The sequence below is a fragment of the Heterocephalus glaber genome, unplaced genomic scaffold (assembly GCF_053883595.1).
Source record: "Heterocephalus glaber isolate CG9 unplaced genomic scaffold, H.glaber_assembly_v1.0 deba00001497, whole genome shotgun sequence".
Classification (NCBI taxonomy): Eukaryota; Metazoa; Chordata; class Mammalia; order Rodentia; family Bathyergidae; genus Heterocephalus; species Heterocephalus glaber.
Window position 1 is genome coordinate 7,554,860 of NW_028258320.1, and position 26,205 is coordinate 7,581,064.

The 26,205-nt window shown below is 50.8% G+C and overlaps 1 protein-coding gene and 1 long non-coding RNA gene across 3 annotated transcripts in view; one reads left to right on the top strand and one right to left on the bottom strand.

Annotated features, from left to right (window-relative positions):
- The window catches only part of Clic5 (CLIC family member 5), a 98,524-nt gene that overhangs the window by 14,336 nt on the left and 57,983 nt on the right, over window positions 1-26,205 (bottom strand). For both annotated transcript variants that reach the window (XM_004846430.4, XM_004846431.4), the window contains exons 2-4: window positions 16,536-16,645; window positions 12,101-12,226; window positions 9,969-10,075 (exon numbers count right to left, since the gene is read on the bottom strand). In XM_004846430.4, coding sequence (XP_004846487.1) covers window positions 9,969-10,075; window positions 12,101-12,226; window positions 16,536-16,645 — 343 coding nt within the window. The remainder of the gene's footprint in view (window positions 1-9,968; window positions 10,076-12,100; window positions 12,227-16,535; window positions 16,646-26,205) is intronic.
- LOC110349592 (uncharacterized) overlaps window positions 18,951-26,205 on the top strand; it is a 32,642-nt gene continuing 25,387 nt past the window's right edge. The window contains exons 1-2 of the long non-coding RNA XR_002395624.2: window positions 18,951-19,180; window positions 25,911-25,981. This is a non-coding gene — a long non-coding RNA (uncharacterized LOC110349592). The remainder of the gene's footprint in view (window positions 19,181-25,910; window positions 25,982-26,205) is intronic.

The following is a 26,205-nucleotide window of genomic DNA, read 5'->3' on the forward strand; positions in this document are numbered from 1 at the left end:
CAGGGTAACAATGTGCCCAGTGAAAAATACCCATCTTCTCATACTTTCAGGTAGAGGACAGTGAATGACCAAGCTCTGCCTAATACAATGCAAGTAGAAATTTATCAATGGAGTCTTGGGTGCAGTTCAGTGCTAGAGCAGCTGCCTAGCATGCTTGAGGCCTCGGGTTCAGCTGACAGAAATACAAAAAAGAAAAAGGAGAAAAAATGTATGAATGGGCTCCTGGGAAAGATAAGGTAGTTGTCACTGCTTGGAACTCAGGCGTAATGTCTGGAAGTAAAGCTACCATCTTGTGACAGGGGGATAAAAGTCACACGCTGAAGATGAAGAATTGGGAGCTCTCACAACCTGGGGCCCTGACTTCTTTAAGCAACTACATTTGCCCAGAAATATCTGCTCTCTGGGCTGCTAGCGATGTAAGAAAAGCAAACTCCTATTAAGAAGTAAATATTTGTCAAGAGTGCTGAGAACAGGGCATGGTCCACAGTAAAATGCTTTATAGGTTTCGGTTTTGCTGAGTAAAACAGAATAAGTGTTTGCTTTAGCCGCTGTGATCAGGTTTCAGCCTTTGCCAACACACAGAGGCATGGCCAGTATGTCCTTACTCTGGTTTTGCTCCAGTGTCTTGGACAGAGCCTGATAGTGGACTCTTGTTGAGAGAATGAGCTATTCAGGGGTTTTAGGGAAAGAGGAAGAACCCCAAATCATGGAACTCTGCCTGCGCCTGTGTGCTTTGATGCCTGCTCTTGAGGGCCCTTTTCTTTCTTTTTTTTTTTTCTTTTGGTACCGGGAATTGAACTCAGCACCCTGCACTTGCAAGGCAGGTGGCAGAATCACTTAGCTAAATCCCCAGCCCCCATAGGGCCCTTTTCTTTATATAAGGTCAGCCCTGGTCTCTTGAGACCGGGGGAGGGGTCCACATGTGTCACCTGGGATCACCTCCCACAGGTGTGTCATCAGGCCCAAAAGAGGAGCCAGCAACACACACCTGTCTGACGGGAGGTGCAGAACGGGGACAGGGCCGGCTCTGGGCTGTCTCCCATGCAATTCAAAGGTGGCAATGGATTGGCTGGACCAGGACATGATGTGGAGGAAATGCCCTTGGCTTGGTGACAACTCTTCCGTCACCTCTGGGTGAAGGGACAGGCTGATGGGAGCATGGAGAAGTGTTCCAGAGAGGTTCTTCATTCATTTAAAATGTTACCCCTGTACCCGCCCTGTGCAGGGATCTGGGGACAAGGACAAGGAGGGAGACATGCCAGGAGGACAGCTCCTCCTAGCACTATCTTGCACTGTCAGCTTTAGAGTCACCAGGGTGGCTCCTGAGCCTGCCCAGACCCACTGTCCCCGTGTCTGCTTTGTAACAGCACCCTGTGGGGGACCAGAATGTGCTGCCCAAAATACAAAGCATGGTTGTGCTGAAGACAATTAAGAAGCAGCAGGAGAAAAATGGAGAGAGAGAGAGAGAGAGAGAAAAGAGAGAGAGAGATCGATCCTGTCCACCCTTGTGTGCCTGGAAGCAGAATGCAGATTCACCAAGACTAGGGGACCAAAGGTTGCCCACCTAGGAGAGGTCACAGGCCTGGAGGTGGTCCTGGAAGAATCCACCATTACAAGTGTCACTAGCCAGCCTCTCTGCCACTCATTTGCCTTCCCACAAGTTGCTGCCCACAGCCTCAAAGTCCTTTGTCTGTGTCATCTTGCTACAGATACTCTGTCCTTTGCCGAAGATGCTATAGAAGCGGGGATTCAAGGGCACCTGGAGAACTCCCTGGGTCTTGGGTGTCTCCCAGGGACAGATGAAATGCATGTGTGAATCAGCTTCCGTGTGTTGTTCTCGAGTTAATCTGCCAGGCCCATATAGACCAGGGATGGCAAGCACTCGTGTCATAGGTGCACCACCACTGATATAGGCCATTCCACCCTCCAGCCCCAGGGATTCCAATGTCCATTCAAGGTAGAAAATGCTCCAAAAAACAAGCTGAACACGGGCGGAGCTGCGACACTCTGAGGTCCTGCACCTGTGGCATCCATGACTCATGATGCTCCGTGGGTCACCCTCACACAGGCAGAGGGAGCTGGCCAGAGGCCCCTGAGAAGAGTCTCAAAGAAAGCCAGGATTTTCCATCAACATCCAGGCAGCAGCTTTTCCCCCAACAAATTATCCTCTCTATGCTGCTGACAAATTCTGAATAACAGACCGGATTCACCCCCTAGTTTCATCTCTGATGCTTCAGTCATAGCTATTTGTAGCTGAGGGCTTTTCAAGAGCCGAGAAATGCCTGGTGTGTCCATCCTGGCTCCACCACTGGCCCCAGGGTGTCGGCCGGACAGTGTCCTTGTATGGAGTGGAGAGAATGCCACCTGTCCTGTCTGAACAGCAGAGTGATGCATGTGACAGGGGGAGCACATAAGGTGGGACGTCTGGATTTTTTGTGAGACAGTCCAGGAGACCAGCTGGATTTCATGCCTTGTCAAGCTCTGCTGGAACGGGGGGCTCTGTGGGAATGGGGGGCTCCTTCTACGTGCTGATGTCCCCCGAGCCACTCATTCTCCCGGGAGAATCACGGGAACGTGGGAGGACCTTTCACCAAAGCTACATCTGAATCACGGGCGGGGCTTATGGGTACAGTCCATGGACTGAGGCGATTGTGACAGTCCCCGCCCCCTGGCACCGGCACATACCAGGTGGTCCTGACACCATCGTGCCCACCGTGAAGCTGTCAGGTCCACAGGTGGGCACCAATCCTGACAGAACTTTGCACGCAAGCCTTTCCTCCTCCAAATTATTGGTATGTGAGCCTGCTCCTCGGAGGAGTACGTGGCGGCCTTTGCCAGTCCACAGAGACATCGGCACGCATACAAACTGCGCATGTGTGCGCTCGCTTGAGAGTTTGAGGAACACAGCCGCCAGTGCTAGCTGCACAAAGACAAGGTATCGGTTGTGCTGGACGGGGTCGCGGTGGCCAGAGGGGAGAGTGTTTAGCTTGTGTGCAAATGGATCGTTTAATGCTCCTTTATCCCTCTGTGCTGAGCGGAGGCCAGGACAGGCCAGAGGCGCACATTCTGGTCAGAGGAGGGAAATTCCGCCCGTGGAAGGGTGTTGGTGGTCTCTGCTCCGCGGCCGTCTGCAACCCACACAGCAGAGTTCCCCTAATGAATCCGCCCACCCACGCAGTCCCCCCCCCCGACCCTGGGCCACCTCATTCAACACCCGATGCCACTCACGGCTGCCCGGGATTCTCTCAGGAGCAAAATCTGTGAAATCCTAAATTGCAAGCATCCGGTTCCATAATGAACCAAAACAAAGACCCTCTGGGGGTGTCCTGGGTGCTCCCAGGTGATGCAAAGGAGCCCCTCCGCCATCTCCTCCCTAGGCTGCCTCCAGGACCCTCTACCACCCGGCCCAGCCTGCAGGGGAGCCTCAGAGCTGGGTCCCACCCAGTCAGGTTGTTTGTTTTTCCTTGCAAGAATGCTAATCAAAGCAGAGCCTTCACCCAACCAGCCGACAAACACCCCCGCCAGGTGGCTGTTGGCATGGAGGGCAGCCAGGAAGGCAGCAGGACGGTCCCATCTGGGCAGAGGCATTTGGAAAGAGACAGCCATGGCCGCTTCCCAAGGAAGTGGTGAAACAGCTGCCCGGGACCCCAGCCTGGGGTCCATCTGACCACCCCGGAGCCCAAAAAGATTGGCTGGATGTGGCCTGCCGGGAGCATTCTCCAGATAGGTGGACTGTTGTCCTGAGCTGGGACCGCGGGCCCCTCCAAATGGCAAGGAGACTGGGTTCAAGGGTGCTGCTCCTCCTGCCTCCGCTATCACCTTGGCTTCCTCTCAGGCCCCGGAGGCAGGAGGCTGAGTGGGTGGGGGCCACGCCATCCCCTGGGAAAGGCTAGACGTCCCAGGCTGAACCCACCGCAATGTGACAAGGGCGGAATGGAGGGAGGAAGGGGAGGCACTGAAGTGGCTTGGAATAATAACTACACACGTGCTCCTTTAGACGCGGCTCCCCACATCCCGGGGATCTGGGAAACAGCTCCGCCTCCTACTGCCCAACAGCGTTGGCTTTCCTGACGCTGCGGAAGGCCTGGCCTTGGACTATGAAGGCCTCCTTAGTTAGCTGCAGGCTAGCGCCGGCCCAGGCCACCCACACCCTTTCAAACACTTTGCTGTTTTAGGTCACGGAAGTTCACAAATGCACAGGCTGGAGGTGGCAGAAGTGGAAGAGGAAAGGGAGAGAGGCGGCTGGGGGCAGCTTGTCACAGGCAGTTAAGGACTCCAGAGAGTCCCTCGGCCAAGGAGGATGTGCTGTTCCCTAAGCCTTGCAGTCCCCCGTGTAGATCCGGTCGCTTTGAAGACACTGGGAAACCCACAGGCCTCCAGAGCCGATTTCCCGGCCTGCCAGAAGAGGGCAGCACACACTTCCACATCTCAGACAGCGGGGCTGGCCGGGTAAAGGCTGGACATCAAGGTATTTGGAGGACGCTGTGCGACGTCCACAGCAGCTCCAGCCATCACATATGCCTGCTGTGTGCAGGAACGATGCTTTGTGTGGATACATGCGGCGAAAAGGCACTGGAATGATCTGATCTCCCTATTACAGAGAAGAAAGAGGCAGAGAGATCTAGAGAACTCGCTGTTGTGGCCGGAGCCGCCCAAGACAGAGCTGGTGAATTAGTCCCGGGGCCCAGTCCAGACCACGCCCACTTTGAGGCTGCACTCCAGCTAGGAACGGTTTTCACCTTTTTGGGTAGCTGAAAAAAATGCCAAGAGAAGAATATTTTTTGACATACGAAAATGATGTGAAGTTCCCATTTCCCAGGGTCCGAAGATGAAGCATGGGGACCCGGCCACGCAGGTTTGTTCCTGTAGGGCCTTTATGGTTCCTACAGAAGTGCTGGGCAGAGACTATCAAGCTAGCAAAGCCCAAGATATTTACTAGCTGACCTTTCACAGAAAAAGTTCACCAAGAGGGAAGGGCCATCCACTTCCATGTCTGCTGGAGAGCAGGGTAATGCATCTCGGCATGTGGGGACAGGACATGTGGTGATTCCAGAGGGACCCAAGAGCACTTTGGGACTTGATTCCTTTGCTTCAAGTAAGGTGAAGGAGAAAGTCAAGCAGAGGGAAGCCTCAACATTCCACTAAGCAGCTACAAAGAAGGAATGAATGCTGGATCCGGAAAGAAACTTAGGAATCACCACCATAGTCCATAGAATCCACAATGTCTATTTTTTCCACACATTGACATCTCTGAAATCAGGCCATGGCTTAGAGCCAATATACTAGTGTTTAAGTGAAAGCATTTTTTGGTCTGAGCATCTTTTGTTTCTTAGTGGTATTTAAAGTACTAGCATCTTCAGTGGATGACATTTTGGGTTAGGCAGCTCCTACCTTCTATAGGTTCAGCCTCTTTCTGCCCTTTCCATTGTTGGGACTCTCATTTTTTTGGTTGGCACCCATTCCATAGAGTTCACTGTAAACTTGAGAGTGAGCTTCAATGCCCTACACATCTTGTTTAAGAGATTATGGAAGTATCATGTTCATCTTCAGAGGTTGACCTATGACTTGCTCAGATTGCATCAAAAGGGCACTGGGGGTGCATGCTGGGGAGGAAGCACCTTGTTCTCTGGGCAGGGAGGAGCAAGGTGGTTCCCCCCAGGTTTCTGTGGTCCGGGCAGGACAGGGTGCTGTGTAGACCCAAACCACTGAGGGTCTGGTGGGGCAGAAAAGATCTCACTGGGCTTCTGGCACGTTCCTTTCCCACCAGTGTTGGCCAGGCTCATTCCTGACGACACAGGTCCTCAGGAAAAGACAGGCAAAATGCAGCAAATGGGATTCAGGGGCAGAGAAAGAACAGAGATGAAGTGCAGGGCGACAGGGTTTGGGGGTGAGACCCAGAGGCAAGGTGTACAGAAAAGTCTAAAAATCATGAAGCCAGTGGCCTGGAGTCTACAGTGGCTGGGAAGGAAGTCACAGGAGGGAAGAGCCAAGGAAAATGGAAATAACAGCTCCTCTGCCTGTGGCTCAGGTCAGGGGTAGTGTAATTATTCTGGGAGGTCAGTTTGCTTGTGTCCTCGGGGCTGTCGCTGACCAGGGGCCCTGTGTCAGGTGAGGCAGGCATTAAGGGTTGAGCTGCTGGGGTCAGTGCAGCTCCCTGCCCACCTGCTCCACTTTAGGGTCCTCTTCCCATTTTCCTCTCTCACCTCCACCATGGCGCTGCTGTGCTGTGCTGTGTGTGGAGCTGTAAAGCCTTCCAGGATGCATGGAGCACAAATGTAAGCCAGAACGAAAGCCCCAAGACTGAGGAACACGGAGGTGGGTGAAGAAAAGAGGAAAATAGACTCGAAGGGAGAAAAGAAGAGGGAACTGGAGGGAGGCCTAGAAAGATGGAAATCACTCAAACTGGGAAATCACAGCCAGGAGACACAAGTGGTCCAGCAGCCCAGGAAGCCTGGGGAAGCCCAAGCCCCAGCAGCAGGCGATCTACGGGTGCACGAACAGAGACAGAGATGGGGACTTTGCTAGACCCCTTGGGGAAAAGAGAGGAGTGGATGGATTTCTCTTGACATCTTGGAAACTGCAAAAGGGAGAAGTGAGGAGGTGGTGAATGTGACCGGAGCAGGAGAGGCCTCAGGCTGCCACTCCGCATGCTTTCTCCTCTCCAGCCAGAGAGGAAGTGGGCAAAACACAGGAAAATCTGACACTTCCACCCAAAACGAGGGTGGTGATTCTGGGCAGGAATGTGGACTTATCCGAGGGAAAAGGGATAGGGCTGGGAGAAATAAAAAGGAGGTTTCAAATTTGTTAATAAGAATAGAGAGTTAAAGATGCACATTTGGTCTGCTTGTTCATTGCCTGGAACTCACAATGTGTGCAGAATGGGAAATAAACCCTGAGAACCGATAGGACTGAAACATAAGGAGAAAGAGAGATTGTGAAAAATCAATAAAATGTGGTATTCTGTGCCTAAATTATGGTAAGCGGCTAAAATGAATTTCTGGAAAGCCAAGAGATTTGGTGTGGGGACTCTGTCTGACTGCAGTTTGAGGGTAAGAAATGTAAAATGTGAGACACAAATTTGAGGGAGAGGTCACAGGCCCTTAGGAGACGGGAAGTGGAGGGGATCTTCGAAAAAGGGTGCAGAAGAGACCCCCTGCAGTAAAAGGAGGACCCCACAGCCAGAATGATGTCCCAGAGAGGGCATTTGGAGGCCAGGACATGAGAAGGTGGAAGCTGCTAGGGGCATGGGGCTCGGGAGGTGGCAGCTGGTGCCATCACTGGACTCTGCCCCAAGGCTGACCAGACAGGCAGGGCAGTGCTCAGGGTGACCTAGAACCCAGGGATGCTACCCATGCTACCCATGCAGGGGGTGCAGGAGGCTTGTGTCCTTCTCAGTCCTATGCTCCAGCATCCTAGGAACTGCTGAGAGCAGACGGGTGACAGAGCTGTTCCCCACTGGAAGGCAGAACCACATGCACAGAAGGGGACATTGCAGCCACATCTGAACCAGGGCTGCTCCCTTCCCTCCCTGCAGGCCGGTGTGACCCACACTTTAGAACCAGGTCCCCTACTGGCTGTTGTTGTCCTTCGTGTTGATGGGGCAGGAGAGGCCCTGCCTGTGTGTGGGGACTGGCTGGAGGGAAGGCTGTGGTCAGGAGCAAAACTTCTACTTGCAAGAGGGACGATATGAAGAAAGGAATTTGGGAATCAGCTGCAGAGCTGGAGACCTCGAGAAGACATGGCAAAGCCTGCAGAGGAAGCTGGGGTGCAGGCTGACACCCCGAGGTGGGGGCTGTACACTGTTCCCCAGGCAAGGGTCCTGCTGGCTAGGACCACAGGTGGCACCAGGCCCCTGGCAGGAGCAACACAGAACCCCTGCCCCTCTGGGCCCTGGTGACCATGGTGTGGGAGGAGTGGGGAAGTTACAGCCACAACGGAGGGACAAGGGGCTCCTTGCAGTGGACGACGGCTATTCCTTTGGGAAGCAGAAACCCAGAGCTCAGAAACGTGCAGAAGAGTCAGGAAGGACAGAGTCCCAAGGGGCCAAACCCATTACAGACAAAGCCAGGGTGAAACAGAAGAGGAAAACAATGAAAATCGGAGAGCACTGAGTGTATGGGAAATTGATACCCGGCATTCTGTGAAAACCGTTGCTCCGGCTTTGGGGACCTGAGAACTGTAAATATGGACAATACACAAATGCCATTTATAATTCAAAAAGTCTGGAAGCTCAGATGAGGTAAACTATCAGAGGGCGCTCTGAGAAGTATGAGGAGGATATCTGTGGTCCAGATGAGGGAGGCGGAGGTCGGGCCGGGGCCCAGGGAAGGGCAACTGCGTTCTTTCCCATGGTGGTCCCAAGGGGCTGCCACAACCACATGCTGCCAGCTGGGGGCTTAACATGAGAAGAGGACAGAGATCCAAACCCAAGTCCCACTCGGTCACCCCCGCGCCTCTCCCAGCCTTTGCAAAGCCACGGGTCCTATACCTGGGACTCCATCACTCCAGCCTCCACCTCCATCTTCATGTGCCTCTCCCTTGGCCTCTTCATCTGAACCCTGGCCTGGCCTGGCCTCCTCTTTTCTTTTCTTTTCTTTTCTTTTCTTTTCTTTTCTTTTCTTTTCTTTTCTTTTCTTTTTTTTTCTTTCTTTCTTTCTTTCTTTCTTTCTTTCTTTCTTTCTTTTTTCTCTCTTTCTTTCTTTTCTTTCTTTCTTTCTCTTTCTTTCTTTCTTTCTTCCTTCCTTCCTTTCTTTCGATGGGGTCTAAGTTGCTAAGTTGCCCAGACTGGGTTCAAACTTGTGACCCTCCTGCCTCAGCCTACCAGAGTACTGAGATTACAGGTGTGTGCCACCACTCTTGGCTTTTCCTCTTCTTTTGAGGGCTCTAGTCATGAGATTTAGGAACCACATTAGATCCAGGATGACCTTATCTTGTGATCCTTAACTCATTACATCTGCAAAAATCCTATTTCCAAATAAGGTCATATTACGAGGCCCCACTTACGCATGCATTTTGGGGGACACTCTCCAACCCCCTACAGGATCCAAGCACCTAGGATATTTAAAACATTTCCACATGCTTCTTGTCCCCAGAGTCGCCTTTCTCATGGCGGGGCCACACGTATCTGTAAGGGCGGCCCCTGCTCTTGGGATGGAAGCCAAGCTGCTGGCTGGCACCGAAGGCTCCGGCATCTCCAGGCTCTGCGCCTGGCTTGCCCTGCTCACCCTGAGTCCTCTATTCTGTGACCTCACGTACCTGTCCCCTTGGTCTTTATGACCCGGCTGTGAGAAGCCTCCTCAAAGAACCTCAGGTAAATTCCTCTGTAGGACTTTGTCCTGTTCACTCGACAGGGCACGGGTCCTTCCGGTCACCCATCATATGCCTCCTATCTGATTTGGCTTTTTGTGACTCTGAGCCACCCCCCACCACCACCATTGGTCCTTTTCCTCTTCCAACCCTGTGCCAAACGAGAGGCTGAAGTGCTGTGGGCTTAAGGAAGGGCCCCAGGAGAGCCCGATGGAGAGCACAAGGCTCCAAGAAGTCCTCCCCAACCCCCTGCATCCTTGGGGAGGGAATATGCAGAGCGGTGCCTGCCCTCAGATCCGCCACAGCCTTGGGCCTGGAAAACACCGGGAAATCTCGCAGGAAACGGGCAGCTGTGTTCCCGGGTGAACAGTTCTCCAGTTTGGGACAACACACGGTACTGATGACCCCTGTACAGTATGTCACTCGGGCCCTGAGGGCAATGCCCACCATGCAGGCCCACATTGCGGTCCCTCCTGTCCCTCACACCTGCCAGGCAGCAGCTCCACCAACCCCAAGCCCAGGTCCAGGGCTGGGGGCAAATGACAAACAACGTTGGTCCAGAAGCTTCTCTGGCTGAGTTCCTGATGTGGCCGTGGGAAGCAGAAGGCATCCCACACAGGGACGGACACATCCGGGGACTCCCGGTGGGCCGTGTCACTCACCCGCATTGTTCTGCTGCTTGGTGTTCTTGATGTAGGCGGAGAACTTGGAGAAGATGTCGATGCCCGCCGTATTGGACTCTCGGTGTTTCGAAGCCAGTTTGGGATACCTGGAAGGAAGAAGTGTGGCTCTGTGAATTATGATCCTGCAGCCGGGGAAAGGTGAACCTGTCCCTGTCACTAGGTCTCCTTTCTAGCAGGACCCAGTTCCCTGAGTGTAAGCTCAGGGTGGGCGCTCGGCACATGCTCACAACCAAGAAGACTGGAGAGGAGCCAAGCATTGCCTAGGGGCGGCACATCCTGCTGGCAAGGAGTCCAAATGCCACCCAGAGTGCTTGGGATGCGTTCTCTCCTTGGGACTGACAGTGTTGCCCCTGGAAAGGCCCAGCTCATGATGCTGGCTGGGGTGGCCTGACAGGTCCTCTTCCCAACCCCAGCGCCTGTCGCCTGTCCCCCGCTAGCTGTTACAGGATCCCAGCTTCACAGCCAGGCAACACCATCTCTGAGCTCCGAGGCCACTAAACCACCTCTTCCAGGAGTCCCCACCGTCCCCTCTGGAACCATCCTGCCTTGGGAGCGCTGTGTGCAGTAAGGACAGCTCCCTCCAGCTCCGCCTGCAGGGCCAAGTTTCCCCTTGTGTCTCTGTTCACGTCTCAATCTGGTGCCAGACGCTGCTCTTCAGACCATTGGCCTGAGACAGGATGAGGGCACTGAAGCTTTAACCCAACAGCATGGTGAACACGAGCACCCCTAACTGAAAGAGCACTCTACGCTCATGGCCAGGCAGGGCAGGAAGACAGGGGCAGTGGGCTGGTCAGCATTGTTATCAGCTGATGTGGATCACTGTGACCTCTGGGTGACATTTCTAACTGGGAGCGGTTTGGTTGCTTTATTTGTTTATTAGTCATTTGTCATGTGTTTTTCTCCTCATCTGGCTCACTAGCTAGGTCCGTCACTCTTGAGCTATGGGAAGTGTCTGTTTAGCTTTGGCAATGCCCCCGTTGGAATCATTAGGGTTCATTTCAAAGGCTGCCAGCTGTTAGAGAACTCTGGGGACTCCCGAGATCATAGACCTTAGGCTAAAAGGGACGTGGAGACCAGGTAGTATCACCCTTCATTTGAGAGATGAGAAATAAGGAGGGTCTGAGAGGGACAGGCTCGTCCGTGGTCACAAGACAAGGTCTACACCTGGTGGAGAGGTGGCCCGAATTAGGTCTCCTGACTCGGTTCTGTATCCTAGACCCTTTGGCCACTCCCAGAGAGCAGATGCTGGGCCGGCCTGTCCCCATTGCCAGGCCACACAAATCCCAAGCCCTCCTTGTCCAGCACTGGCTGGGTCTGTGGCCTGAAAGGGACAGATATTAGTCTCCTTTACAAACAACTGGAGACTTCCTGGATTCCTCATTTTGACACCAAATGCTCTGTGGAATCAAATGTGATTTTAAAGAGTTGTTGGAGTGTTTGGATGTGGCTTGAGGGGAAAAGGTTCCCATGATGTCTCGGGTCCCTGGCAGTCTTAATCCAGAGAAGCATGTGAGAGAGAACGTGGGTGACAGTTTTGGGGCTCTGCTGCCTCCTGGAGAAGCAGGGGGCCAGACTGCCCTGTTTGGGGCCCGCGGACACGGCCCACCCCCTCCCAGCCCAGGTTGGTGGGGAAGTGGCCTGGCTGTGGCCAGACTGGCAACATCTACAGGGAGCTGAGCACTGACTTGGTGACAGCTCCTTGGAGGTCACCCGGCCCCATCTGCTGAGCACAAAGGCGTCAGATGATGGCCTCACTGCGAGGGTCCTGCCTTAGCCACTGTCCTGTGTGGGAGCGTCTATACTTTTGAGGTCCTGTTCTCGGGGAGTCTGGGCCCCCCACTGCCCATCACTGACATGGCAGACGTGTGCTGGTAAAGCTTCCCACATTTAACTGTAGTCCAGAAAAAGGACCTGGGCCAGACACAGCCAAGCTCAGGGCACGTGACATGGGCAGAGATGGAGGGGTCTAGCCCTGCCTGGACAGTGGAAACGTCACAACCTGGTGGAGGGAAGATGAAGAAGATGGTGATCCTCCTCCTCCTCAGAAAGAACGCGCAAGGACGAAATCATCCCTTCCCTTCCGTCCGACCCAGAAAGAAGCCGCTCATTACTTTTCGGGGGCCAAGGTCTCCTCCAGGAACTCCTCGATCTTGTTGACATCTGTCTTCACTTCCCCGTTGAAGGTCAGGAAGGGCGGGTGGGTGCCAGGGGCGAGGTTGTGCAGGTCGGCTGGCTTTCTGCAGAGAGAGCAGAAGTCTGGGGTTGGCCTGTGCCCGGCAGAGTCCCGTTCTGGGAGGCCTGAGTTGACTGTAAAGCAGACTCGGTGCTGTCCAACACAGATTCATGGTGTCGGGTAGGGAAGAGGGGCTGGAGAAAGCACTGGAGGGTGGACCTGGTGTGACAGGAGCCCTTCCCCAGGGAGGCCAGAGCCAGAGCTGAGCACTTCAGAGAAAGTGGCGGCTCTAGCTTGGCTCCCAGCTTTCGTTCTACAGCAGAGAAGCTGCACCTGGCTTTCAAAAGTTCACTAATTATTCTGACAAAATGTGCCAAGCATAATTCCAGACCTTAAAAAGGAGTGAGTTGGATCACACTTTTATACCAAAAAATATCTTCAGATACAAAAGGGAGGATCTTGGGCTATTTGTTCCAGGTCGGGGACCCTTATGGCGAATAATTTAAATTTACTGTTTCCTAACTGACGGTAGCACTGGTCAGCCCCTTGGCAGACTCAGAAGAGCACCTTTTCCACCCATAAACAGCACCTGACGACTGTTCTAATTTTTCTGTAAAGTAGTCGTTTTCCTTACTTAAAAAAATTGTGTTATACATAAAAAATTGAAAGTACTCTCTAAGTCAGAAATTGTGCTTATATTTTTTCTTATTTTTATTAGTACATATTTGCAGTGGATACTGATTACATTTGTCTCGGGAAGTTGGTACACATACATAATACATCCCAATTCTTTCTTTTTTTTTTTTGGTACCGGGGATCTAACTCAGGTCCTTGCGCTTGCGCAGCAGGCGGCGAAACCACTGAGCTAAATCCCCGGCCCAGACCTTACACTTGTGAAGCAGATGGCAGAACCACTGAGCTAAATCCCCAGCCCCCAATTCTTTCTTTTTAATACCCTCCCTTCCCCACTCTCCCTGTTGCTTTCAAGAACTATGAATTTTAAGAATAAAGGTATCTAAGCATTGCCTTAAGTTATAAATAATCCATTTTCTAAATAAATACATCTTCTGTTTTCTAATGGGACTCAACTAGAGTACTTGCTTTATGAGCATTATTTTCCCTGTATAGCAAGCTGGGACCACTGGGGTCTGTTATGGGAAGCATATACTGCAGGATAAAGAGCACGTTCGATCAATCCTTAAGAAGAAAGAAGGCACAGTGTGCTTGGAGGATTCTGGGTCAGACACTTAAATCTAAGATAGCCAAGGCAACAGGGAAATCTCCCCCTGCAGAAGAGCCAATGGGAAAGAGGCGAGTCTGGAGAGGAGGACAGACTCCTGGGACACTCATCCGGTCAAATGAAGGGACAGTCCATGGCTTGAGGGTCCACACTCAGCCACGGCCATGCTGAATGTGGCTCTGCTCTGTGCCACTGGGCAGAACCCTGGCTATCTGCTGACTTCTGGCGACTGCAATGGAAGGGAGGCTTTGGTGGGAGCTCTGTTCATGCCAGTATGGTTCCATGATCCACCAGGTGGTCAAATTCAAGAGCAAGGATGGCACAGAAGGAGGAGGAAGTGTTGGCAGATGTGAAGATGGGAATGGAGGGTGAAACTGCACTGAGAAGAGGAAGGAAGGGGAGGATGGTAACCTGAAGGAACCCCCCAAGCCTCAAAGCTCTCTTGGGGCAGCCACCTGTCTCTGGGAGTCCAGGTGGAATACACTGGAAGGAGGAGCTGGAGAAAATGGTCAACAGGGCAGAGGTGTCTGTAAGGAAACAAATTCCTGGCATAGTCAGCTGGGGAGGGGACTAGAAGAATGTCAACGACTCCCTGCTCCTGATTGCTCCCAAACACACAGGCTGTGGCTCAGAACTTGAGACGGAAAGTATGATTAAAATCCAATTGACTGCATCCCTGTGTTTACTTTGCATGAGTCCCTCCTTCAACCCAAGAAAGCACATTCTTTCCTGGCTCCTCCTGGTACTGGTGCTGACACAGCTCTTGCATTTGACCACCTGGCAGACCATGGAATCACACTGGCCATGAGAGTTTTGTTTTCCTCTGGTTGCTTCTCTGTGCCTTAAGGATGCAGGGATTGGAGGTGGTTGTGGTGTGGTTTTTTAAGAATAGCTGACACAGAGGGAGGTCTTGTGGTCAGCCAGGTGTGAGCCCAAATGCAAGTCCTCCCCATGGCCTGCCTAATCCAGTCCTCCTCACCATCCTGTAGTCACTATTTTATCTCCATTGGACGGATGAGGAACCGGGGGCTCAGAAAAGGTCAAGGTCACTCAGCCAATGAATGGCGGAGCCAGGACAAGAAATCAGTTTTCCTAGAAGTCAAGAGGTCTGCGTGTGTGGGCAGCAGCATGAAAGCTTCCATACCTACAAAGCTGGGGAGATGCTGGGCTCAGAGGGGTGCTAGTGGGACCAGGCACCATCAAGTGGAGGATGCTGGGTGGGGCCTCCTTCCCTCTCTGGCCTCCAGCCAAACACAGGTGTCATTTTAGAGACAATGATCCCAGATCCCTGGTTTCCCACCCAGGCAGCTGTCCTTTCTAACTGTTCGCAAGCCCTGCTATTTCCAGCTAAGCAGATGCTAGGCGTATGGCAGGTAGGGGCTCACTTATTTCTTACACATGAGCAGAGAGCCTTTAAGCAGTGGGGACACACGAGAAACGTCAACATGGGCCTGCCTATCCCTGAGGGGTCTGTGGTCTCATCTGAAAGATGACAGGAGCTTCCTAACTTTGGTGCAAGGAGGGACACAGGTTCGACCCAGGGAGATTCCCATGTGAGTGGGAATGGTGTCTAGCTGGGCACCTCGGGTGAGGGTCTGAGGGTGCCTGTCACGGTTCTGTGTGTCACACTGGGGAGACGGAGATGGTCTTCTCCACAGGGCACTGGTATGGTGTGGAGAGGGGAGGGGGTGACACCCGGCCTGGGGCCAGGTTTCTGTAGAGACAGGAGAGGGCCTGTGTAGACAGGGATGCAGGCTGCCAGGAGCAAGAGCAGCAACAGGAAGTCCACCTGGAAGGTGAGCAGGACACTGGGAGACAGGGCTAGGGACAAGAAGGACAGGAGGAAGAGGGTTTTGGGGTGTCCACTTTGTGGACAGGGGGAAGCAGTGAAGGCTTTGGAGCAGGGGAGACACTTGACTGAGGCACTGTTTTAGCAGGGATAATGTAAAAGACTGGGGAAGCGGGAAGGGAGGGAGAGAGAAGGATCTAGAAGGATGAAGGATGGAGACCAGTTTGAAAAACGAGCAATCAGTCAGGCTGGTGGTGCTGAGATCTGAACTAGGACCAGGCATGGGCTTTGGGGATGGAAAAGAAGCCATGGGGGTGGAAGACAGCCCTGTGAGAGGAGAGAGAGGAGCTGGCAATGTTGAAAAGGTAGGAAAAGGTAGGGCAAGGAAGTCAGGATGGGAACCACCCAAAAGGAAAAGAGATAATGACAACTTCACACATACAGACTTTAAAGCAGCACTAGAATATCCTAGTGGGGAAGTCTGGATGATGGCAGGGACTTGGGTATGGAATAATTCAGGGAGATCATGCTGAGCCTACCGGGGAGGTGGGGGTAGAAGCTGAGTGCTCAGGGAGTGAGGCTGAAGCTGTTCCACAGTTAAAGGGCAGGTGAAGAGAGGGGCAGACACACTCTGTAGAAGGCAAAGATGTGGCGCTGGGGCTGGAGGGTGCATGGTGCTTTTCACAGCCATTAAACAGCACTTTAAAAACAACATGAGCTGGGCATGCTGATCCAGCACTCTGGAAGGCTGAGGCAGGAGGATTACAAGCTCGATCCCAGTGTAGGCAACCTTAGTGACTTGGAAAAACTCTCTCTCCAATGAAAAATAAAAAGAGTTGGAAATATAGCTCAGTATGAAGGCCCTGGATCCAATTCCCAGTACAAAAAAGAAGAAGAAATTAAAGTCAGACACAAGCCCCTCTTCACCCAGGCCCGTAATCTAGATCTGCTACACTAGGGACGTGGGAAGATGGAATACAGTGTGGGATATGAAGGCTTAGGTCTCATCTGAGTCCTGCTGGGGCCCTGGGGACGGTGGCACTGCACTCCTGCGCTGGCGACCTGTGTGTCCTTAGACACCTGCACCTGTCCTCTGCCGGACACTCCTAGCTGTACCCAACATCCTTCCTCCCTTCTTTTTCACAGTTTGGGCAGCAAGGGACCCATTCAGACTGGAGACACCATATTTGCAGCCTCTTCATCCCTGGGGCAGCTGGGGGACACGACGGATCAGGACTGGAGGTCCAAGCTGAGGCTGCAGGAGCCACTGGAGGCTCTGCCCTCTGTCACCCAGGCTCCCTGTCTCTCCCTGAGTCCAGTGCTTGGGGACACAGTGTCCTTTACCTTTTCAGATCCACAGTGGTGACGTTGAACACAACTCCTTTCAGCCAGAGGATCATGAAGAGGCGCTGGGAGAAGGGACAGTTGCCGATGCTTTCTCCATCGATGCCCGCCTGGAGGGACAATTAGCAGAAGACTCAGTGGACATGTCCCCGAGTGAGGAGGACATCAGATTACAATGTGCAGATGCTGGTGTGAGGGGAGCCATGCTACAGCCCACCTGTACAGCCTGTGTCACTCATCTCTGTTTTTCCGGTCCCTTGTAGGGCAGTGCTGGGCCTCAGTAAACCTACCCTGAACTGAACTGAGTTTCAAGCATGGGGAGTTTGTGGAATCACAACTTCCTGAAACTACAGAGCCCTGGAATCTTAGGGCAAAGAAAGGACCTCCAACAGCACATACTCTACCATAGATGATTCCAGAACATTCCAGATAATTCCAGAACATTATATCCCCTAGTAATCACCTAGTCTGTGTTGAGTATCTCCACTAGACACGTGACAGAGTGAGATTTCAGAAGACCCTGACTTTTGAGCTGTCCCTGGTGACACCTAGTGAGTAGATTTAGCTACTTCCACTAAGCCTCAGTGCCCCAGTGCAACCACAAGTTCATGTGCAAAATAAGTGTCACTCAAGTCACTGAGTCTTGGTGGCTTGTCACCGGGAAGATCACTCACACTCACAGTTAGCCACAGGTCCCATTATCTACTTCACAGGGTGGTGATACACCCGAGAGAGGAAATATAAAAACACAATATTCACAGTATGTGTAAAGTTATAGCTGTTGCCATGATAACTACAGACAAACATTTAGGAAGCCCTCATTAAACATGCCTGTTGGTGACATGCTGTGCCTTGGAGAAGAGTTGGGAGACTGTTCTGTGACAGCACAAATCTCAGCAGTAGCTTGGCGTTCAGGGTTTTGTGCTGGAGCTACAGCTCCCACAGAGAAAGCACACATGTGAAGAAGAATCACAGCCTCCGATGCCGGCCGGGGGGACACTCTCCAACTCGGCCAGCCATGCACTGACCATGAGGGGAGACGAGAAAATGCTCACATCTGCCTAGCTGCTGGCACGTGTCTATTCTCCATGAGGCCACTGAGTTTCTGCGCACGGCAACATTCTCCAACCAAACATTTTTTTTCTAGGGGCCTTGGAGTCAAGGATGAGAAGGGCTAGAACTCAAGGAAGCCAGATGGGTGAAGCTAAAGGCTCAGGCCTAGGACGGTTTCCCCAAAGTTTGCTATGGAAGCCCAGTGGAAGCCATTATGCTCTCTCAACATCTGGGGCTCTTGTCACAAATATTTAAGGGACTGTCATGCTGTGTGTTAGACCTGATTATGCTCAGATCAGAAGAGCTGAAAGCTGGAATTCTTCAATTTCAGAAACATACCCCCCAAAAAAGAAACCAAAGAAGGATGCTGACCGATTGCCTCAAATAAACAGCCCCTTTCTGATGAGTTTAACTTGAAGGAGGGATCTTCTCACCCAAGACTCCAATGGACAGTCCCAGTCCTAGAGGAGGAAACATGTTTTCCACTTAATTACAGCACTGTCAAAACTTATGCTTTCCTCCCTTGACCTGTTTTTTATTTGTTATCCAAGATGCTATGGAAATTAGTTCCAGCTTTTGATCATGAATCCGTTTCTCTGACACTCGTGGAATGAGTCTGTGATTTCCTAAAATCTCTGTACTGAATAAGGGTATCCTGGCATGAGCTGTTTCTCCTATGAAGTTTGGTGTTTGTGATTCCTCAGTTACTAGTCAACCTCCTTCTGCTCTGGTTGAGGTTTGACATAGAATTTTTTGTTTTTCTTCAGTGCCAGGGATCAAACTCAGGATCTTGCGCCCACAAGGCAGGCGCAGCACCACTGAGCTAAATCCCTAGCCCTTGTACATAGAATCTTAATAGGATAAGCGGATCTGAAAAGGCATCAGAGAAATAACAAAATCTAACATCCTACCTCTCAGTTGGGCAGAGTTAAGTGCTCATTAGCCCCAAACTTAGAAATATAATAGATTAGAAGATCATGGTGCTAAATTAAATCAGAATCATTAGATTTAATAAGGGCTCCTTAAGTCTAGGACCTTGGCAAAATCTGTACAAAATTACTGTTTTAAATTATGTTAATAAAGCAGAGAGAGAGAGCTTGAAAATTCACCTCTAATGCTTGACATAAAACACACTGTCCCACCCCACTCTCTGCTATTCCAACAGGATTCAGCTGGAGAAGGGCTCACATTTCTACCTGGTCCTCAGACGGTTCTCCAGGTGATTCTCATGATCAGCCAGGACCAACGGCTTCCAGCCCAATAGGGGTGTACAGATACACCCAAGGAGCTTGGTGGAAAGTGGACAAACCAGAAGGTCCCTGATTCCACTGGGGACATGAGACTCAGAGTCCCTGGGCTAAGACGTGGGTGAGTGGCTGAGCTAGGAGTCCAGGCCTGGGTGTTGCTTCCCTCAACTCTGGTTCCTGTTTCCCTTTCTCCACTGAAAACTCCTCTGTGACCTGGCCCCTCCTCCCTGCACTCTGTACTGTCCTCCCTCATTTTCCCTTCCTGCATAGGCCCTGAAGGAGGGCACCATTTTGAATCATCTGGGAGCAGAGAGCACTTGGATAAAGACACCTGGAGAAGCTCAAGTGAGTGCTGCCATAGGCAATGCCAAGAGCTCCACTTGCCAGTGGGTGTCCTTGTGGCTGTTTCCCCTCACAGGGCTCCTACGCTGTGCCAGGTGGTCCTCCCCCAGAGTGGCAGAGAATACTGTAACCACGTCCAGCCATCCTGGCCACTGGGCCAAGCTCTCCTGTGGTCAGTGCAGCCATGGCCATAGGTGCTCCACCACCTCTTGTTTCTCCAGCCACTTGCCTTCCCAGCCATCATTAGAAAATTTGCTTCTTCTGAAATGCAGCATCCCACAAAGCCCTGCTTTTGCTTTCCTGGCTGTCTGGAGTATGAGGCTTTAGCTCCACCCTCAGCCACCGTGGTCACCTGGCTACCTGGGCAGCTGGACTGACATAGCCTGATGTGACTTTACCAAGAAAGTGGGATGTGGGCAACAGGAGCATCCTAGAGATCTTGAAACCAGGTAGGGTTTTACCTCTTTAATCTTAGGTAAGACTCAGCCATCCTGGTACCTCTGCAGCTCACGGTGAGAAGCCTATCTACCAAGTTCCCCTGACAAAGGGCTGCATTTCCTGTCATTGAAAATTCTGTATTTACAATGACCTCAGGCCTGTAATTCCAGCTACTTGGGAGGTGAGGAAGGATGACCCACTGTTCAAGGCCAGCCTGAGCAATTAAGCAAGACCTTGTCTCAAAAAATAAAAAGGGCTGGGGCTGCAGCTCCATGGTCGAACACTTGCCTGCCATATATGGGCCTTGGGTTTAATGCCTAGCACTGCAAAAAAGAAATTAAAAAAAAAAAAGACTACAGAGTTGTTTAGAAGGTTAGAAGGGCAAGACATATAAACAACGCCACATTCTTTTTTAATTAGTTTGGAGGTGGGAGGCCTTTAACATAAGCACTGAATTTGGAGTAATGACTTTTCCCACATGTGCACAGTAGACACTTAGTCAAGTGGAAGCAGGATGGTTCCTGACTTGAGTTCCCAGGTTGCCCTTTAAAGAGTGGCAGGGCAGTAGAAAGCAGAGGACCAGGAGTCCTGAGTTTTGGTACAAAGAGTTTGATCTTGGACAAGTAATTCCACCCCCGCCCCCCCAGGCCTTAGCTTTGTTATTTTCAAAGTGGAGATATTAGAATAGAAAGTCATGAAAGACACTGGAATATTTCTAAACTATAGCTGGGAAAAGGTGAATATCACTGAATCTTTTATTTGCATCTAATAATTCCAGTGGCTGAATACCATCTCCCTGAGCTGTCCCGGCTCATGGCATGGGGTTCATGAATGCTTGCAAGGTGAAGGAACTGCAAGCTGACATTCCACCCAGAAAAGGCAAACAGGTGGATGGCAGGCCAGGAGCTGCACTGTATAGGTAGGGACCAACCAAAATATACAATGAATGTTTACATTTTTAAAAGTGTGTTGCACACTGCCCGGGGTCCCTCAAAGGCTTCCCCTTCACTTGGAACACACTTATCCCATCATTTGCCACTTTTGAAGCAGTTCTGGAAGTCCTCTTTCCTCAGTGTCTTTATAAGGACAGTGAATGCTGCTGCTGAGTGCCATCCAACAGAAAGGCAAGACTGGAAAAACATGACAGGCTATCCTCCACCTTATTCACCTCATCTGGCACTGTGCAACTTCTGGCTCTTCTCCAAAGTCAAATTGACCATGGAAGGGAAAAGTTTTGAATCTATTCAGGATATTGAGGCAGCTATGATAGCACAGCTAAAGACACTTGGGAAAGAGGGCTTCCAGAGCTGCTTCAGAAAGTGGCAAGAACAACAGGACAAGTGTGTGTAAATCCAGGGGAAGGAATTTGATGGGGATTCATGGCAATATGTTTCTTACTATAATAAATACGTTTTAATTTACACATTCACCATAGTTTTTGATGCCCCTCTTTTGGGTGGGGGACATGAACCCCCTGCCCAGGACGCAGAAGCTTTGCCCCTCCTAGCTGCCCTCCATACCTGTCCATCATATTCTAGCACACTGTGCTATGGAGCAGCAGGAGCTGTATCCCTTCTCGAAAGCTATCCCCCAGTACCCAGGTCTATCAAGTTTCATTAAGCCCTTCACTCTTTACTCTGGGCCAGCTGAGGTGCAGAGTTCAAAGGACTTTTCTGCAGCTGGGCATGTAAGCAATAAGTAGGATGGAGTTGCAGCCGAGCAGGGTTGGTGGAAATCTCTGTGCAGAGCGTCCGTGTGTGCCCTGTAGATGTGATCACAGAAGGCTGTGGTGTGTCCTGATCCTGGGTCCTTGGAGTGGCACTGTTGAGAGGTGGACCCTGGAGGGAGGGAGGTCTTGCGAAGCAATGGAAGCTGATCTCCAGAGATGAGTTCCTGCTTGGGGCAGAGGGTTGCTATACAAAGAGCAAGATGGGCCTCACCCCTCGCTGGCTTCCTGTCTTGCCATGTGGCTACTCTCACATGGGCTCAGCCATTGATGCCTTCTGCCACGAGGTCCTCCCTGGAGCCAGGGCCACGCCAGCACCAAGCCTTTGAGGTTCCAGATCCATGAGTTAAATAAGCCTCTCTCATTTATAAAGTTCCAAGCCCCGGGTACTTTGTTATAGTAATAGGATATGGGCTAACACAGACAGTGAAAAAGAGAACTGAGCCCTTCTGAAAGTCATCTCGAAAGACTTCCTTTTAAGTCTTGTTTATCATTTACTCTCTTAAAAGAACAAAATGCTGAAGACAAAGGAAAAAACTTCTAGGTTATGGGGCTATGGTAGGGTCTGAATTCTAATCAAGATTTCTTCCTCTCTAATGGGGAGGATTCACTCAAGGTAAAGACAAGAGACAGAGTCACACCATTGCTCCTGCACTAGATCCCTCCCCTCTCGTCCTCCAGTGAGGATGAGGACCAGGTAACAGCTAAAGGGAGCACAGTTCCCGGTGGAGGGCAGCACTCAGCCCAGCTCCTCCTGCACTCTGCCCTCTGAACCCATCTCACATTCCTCCTCTCTTCTATGCCACCACCGCAGGTGGAGAGAAAGCTGGTGGATACCCCTGGGCCACAGGAAATGCCCCTGCCTGCCCAGGGCCTCATCATGGAGCTCATCAGCCTGGTTGCCTACAAGCACCTGAGAACTCAGTGAAAAACTGCTTTAGAAAGGGGCTTTGCAAAACAACCTCACCATTACAGACATAGAAACAGATCCAGGTTTCATGACAAGGAGACTCAATTTCTTTTTTCTTGCCTTGAAAAAATTCAATATGAACTTGTGCCTGGCTGAGTTACATGTGCAGATTTGGGCTAGACTGTAATTGAAAAGGAGTCTGTTTTTTGTAAGTCTCCAGGCCAAAAGAGGAAATGAAAACCTTTTCCAAATGGCAGACGAAGGCAGGAAATGTTCTATTTATTGTACTCCCATAAAAAAATAAACCTATCTCAGTACTTATACCATACACACAATAGTCCAGGCGTTCACCTAGGAAGCTACAACCTGAAAGTGGGTTTCTCTGCAGGAAGGAAATTTTTCTAAGACCTACCATAAATTTTTTTCACAAGTCCCCCTGTAGTTGGAAGGGACAGATTGCCCATCAGCTTCTTGTCTACCAGTGGGAGCCCGAAGCATGCTGCATACTGCTCCCAGTTGTTCTGCAAGATAAATGCATCTTTGCACAAGTCACAGCCTCAGTCTGCCCCCGGCATCCTTGCTCATGAGTCAGGGATGCCTGCATAATGCCTAATCCTAAGTCCTCTGGTTCTCTGTCTGCTCACTGTTCAGCCGTGTTAATTGGGCGTGAAGAAGTTGAATGTGATCTTTGCTTGTGAAGAGTTTTCATATAAACACTCTCCGTCATGTCAGAGTAGCTGTCACAAAGATACAAAACTATCCCCTGGGGTTGACTCCGAGCTAAGTGATGTGCAGGAACTATTCCTTCCCCCCACTGGATCCTTTCTGGTATGATGCTCTCGGGGAACCAAGTACCAAGAAAACTTGTTTTGTGTCCATTATATCCTGGGTGGGTCCCCAAAAGCAGCCATTTGGGATGTTAATGCAGAATGCATCGTCAGCTCTCTCTGAGTCATCCCATGTGTAGGACTGGAGTAGACATTCATGTAGCTACCTCGCATTACAAGGTCTCCATTCCACTGCAGGGGACCACATGGAGTAGTTGTGCCTGTTTGCTACAAACTGTGCTATGGCCAACCACTCCCCTCTCCAACTCCACCGAACAATTCCTCTCCTGGCAAGCCAAAGTCACTGCACCTTCCCCTTACTTACAAGAAACTCCTAAGGAAGGAAGCCCGCTATTGTTGGACTATGTTTAGAATAGGAGATGACCTAGAAGCAACAACAGCATCCACCTTGTATTTTGGATCAGCCCCTGCAAGCGACTGCATGCTAAAGAACCACAAAGAAGTTTTAAACTGCACTCCATCTCCCCACACTTGGAGGAGATTCGGAGATCTCCAGAATCCTTAGGGAACCACGTGACTATTGTTTGTGACTGCCAGTTTTGTTTCTAATGCTGATCTTCGAGAAGACAAGAAATCTGTTGAAGAGCTAGAAGAAATGGAGCAAAATTAGAATGGAAAGCACAATTTCCCCCTTCTCAATGTGTCGCATACTTGAGGGCCGTACCTACTCTTTGGAGCCTGCATGCAGAGCCCCCGGCAGCAGAGACATGCTGTGGGGGCTAAAAAGAAAGGAGGTCTTGGGAACAGCCAATGAAAGCAAGCAGAGTGTATGTTCACTGAGGACTTCACAGCACTTGTAGTTGGATACCTCTCTCTCTGTGAGCAAGGTTTTCTTCTCCCTGTCTTTTCATCTGGAATTTTCTTAAAAGATGGCTTGCATTGGCCTCAAAGCTTCTCCCTTGTCTGCAATAGGGAACAGTAACTAACAACTGCCACCTGCTTTCCAAGTTCCGTGAGGGTCCCCGAGGATAATGCACAGGCCACACCCCGAAAGGATGAGAGCAATGAGCAGGTACCACCCCATGAGCCCCCTTCCTCAGTCCGTAGCTGGAATTTAATGTCCCACAGCTCTGCGGTCCCTTAGGAAGATGAACACGATTCTGTCCCTCAACGGAGTCCCCGCAGGATCTCCCAGAAGTGGCCCCAACAAGAAGTTTCTCTGACAGGAGGAAATTCCAGGGTGTTTCCGGCCTTGCTACTCAAAGTAAGTCCATGAACCTACAAAGGCCGCACCCTAGGAACTCCTTAGAAATCTAGATTCCCAATCCCAGACCATACTTGGTGAATCTGAGCCTGCGTCTTCAGCAAGCTCCCTCTCCCTGGGTGATTTATGCCTGTTCAAGTTTGAGAAGACAGCGCTTTGCGATGTTCGGAAGACAACGACCTCAGACAGTGCCAGAACGCAGACCTTCCTAACCAGTGCTGTGATCAGTGAAGTTATCGAAAACAGATTATTGAAAAGTGCATCTCTTCACATTTGGATTTCACATAATTCCTGCTTAGGGGAAAAAAATATCTCTACTTTTGCACATAGTAATCTGGCCCTTCTGGTTTCTAAAAATGTTGCCAGTGAGTCTCAGCCCAATTTCGGTACCTCGTGCAGAGGAGGAGTCTGCTTGCAAGTGGGAGTGGCAGCCACGTGCTGAAAGGGGACACTGGGCTGCAATAGGAGCTGCGGTTGGATTATTTATGGAAATTCCATGACTTGCCCGTCTGCTAGAAGCTGGTGGTGCCATGGTCACCAAGCAGGATTGTCCTGAACAGCTCCATCCTCACCCCCAGGTCGCCTGCCTCTTCCCTGTGGGACTCAGACGCTGACCTCTGCATGCAGGTCACCTGACAGAGCCCTGCTGTGTCCTGAGCGGCCCAGGCTCTCAGAGGGTCCCCCACAGGGTCCCCACATCCACCAGGTCTAACTGCCTGAAACCCCAGGGCACACAGAGCCCAAGGCTGCAGAAAAACAAGGAAGAATATGCTGCAAATAACTTTAAGGAAAATCCTCTGTCTCAGGGTTTCTACCTGTATCACAGAGAGAAAGGTTTTCTTTGCCAACATATATATGATTTAACCCTAAGTATAAATTTGCCTTTTATAGTTTCTAATATTTGAAGGGCCGGGGATTTAGCTCAGTGGTTCTGTTGCCTGCCTTGCAAGTGCAAGGTCCCAAATTTGATCCCCAGTACCAAAAAAAAAAAAAATTACTAATATTTGATCCTCAAAAGCAAAGTACTACAAACTGCCTGTTCACTGATGGCAGATGGTTGATATTGTGGAATATCATACAGTTAATGAAAAGAATGAACAGTGTTTTTCTGCATTATTATGCTGGGGGGAGTGTTGTGGTTACAGAGAAAGGGAAGTCATAAATATGAACAGTGGGGCTCCCCTTTAAGGTGGGGTCTTGGTACATAGTCCAGGATGGCCTCAAATTTGTGATCCTCCTGGCACAGCCTCCTGACTGTTGGGGTTTCAGGAATGTGCTATTATACCCAGCTGGTATCTTTTCTTTCTTTGTTTTTTTTTGTTAAAAACACCCTGTGTGTGTTCATTAGTGTCTGTGTGTGGGTGTGGGTGTGGGTGTGTCCATGTCCATGTGTGGGTGTGTGCCCAAGAGGACATGGGGACTTTACCTCATGCTGATAAGATCGGTGACTTCAGGATGCTCTAATGTTTTCGCTATATGGTTCCAGGCAAGAAACTCTGAAACCCTTGGGACCAGATGTGTTTCAAAATCCAAAATATTTTGGGATGTAGAAAAGTGACACGATGCATGTGTGAATATATATGTAACCCCATTTCTGTCCCCAACAGGCCTGAGTCCACTGTCAAGTCCACAGCACGAGGTAGGACACTCGGAAACACAAGTCACATCTGAAAGTCAGGTCAGTTTTACATCCAAATGGACTTTCACCAACTCATGACAAATCTTTATGTCTTCAGGTCATCTTAAATTACGGGGTTTAGACATTTGAACCCTGAATTGGGGACCTATGCATTTCCTTAGGGTTTGATTTTTCAAAATGATCATATATTTGTAATCTCAAGACAAATACAGTAGAGTAAGAGGAAAGTGACATATGAGAAAGAAAACTTGGAGGGGAACCCA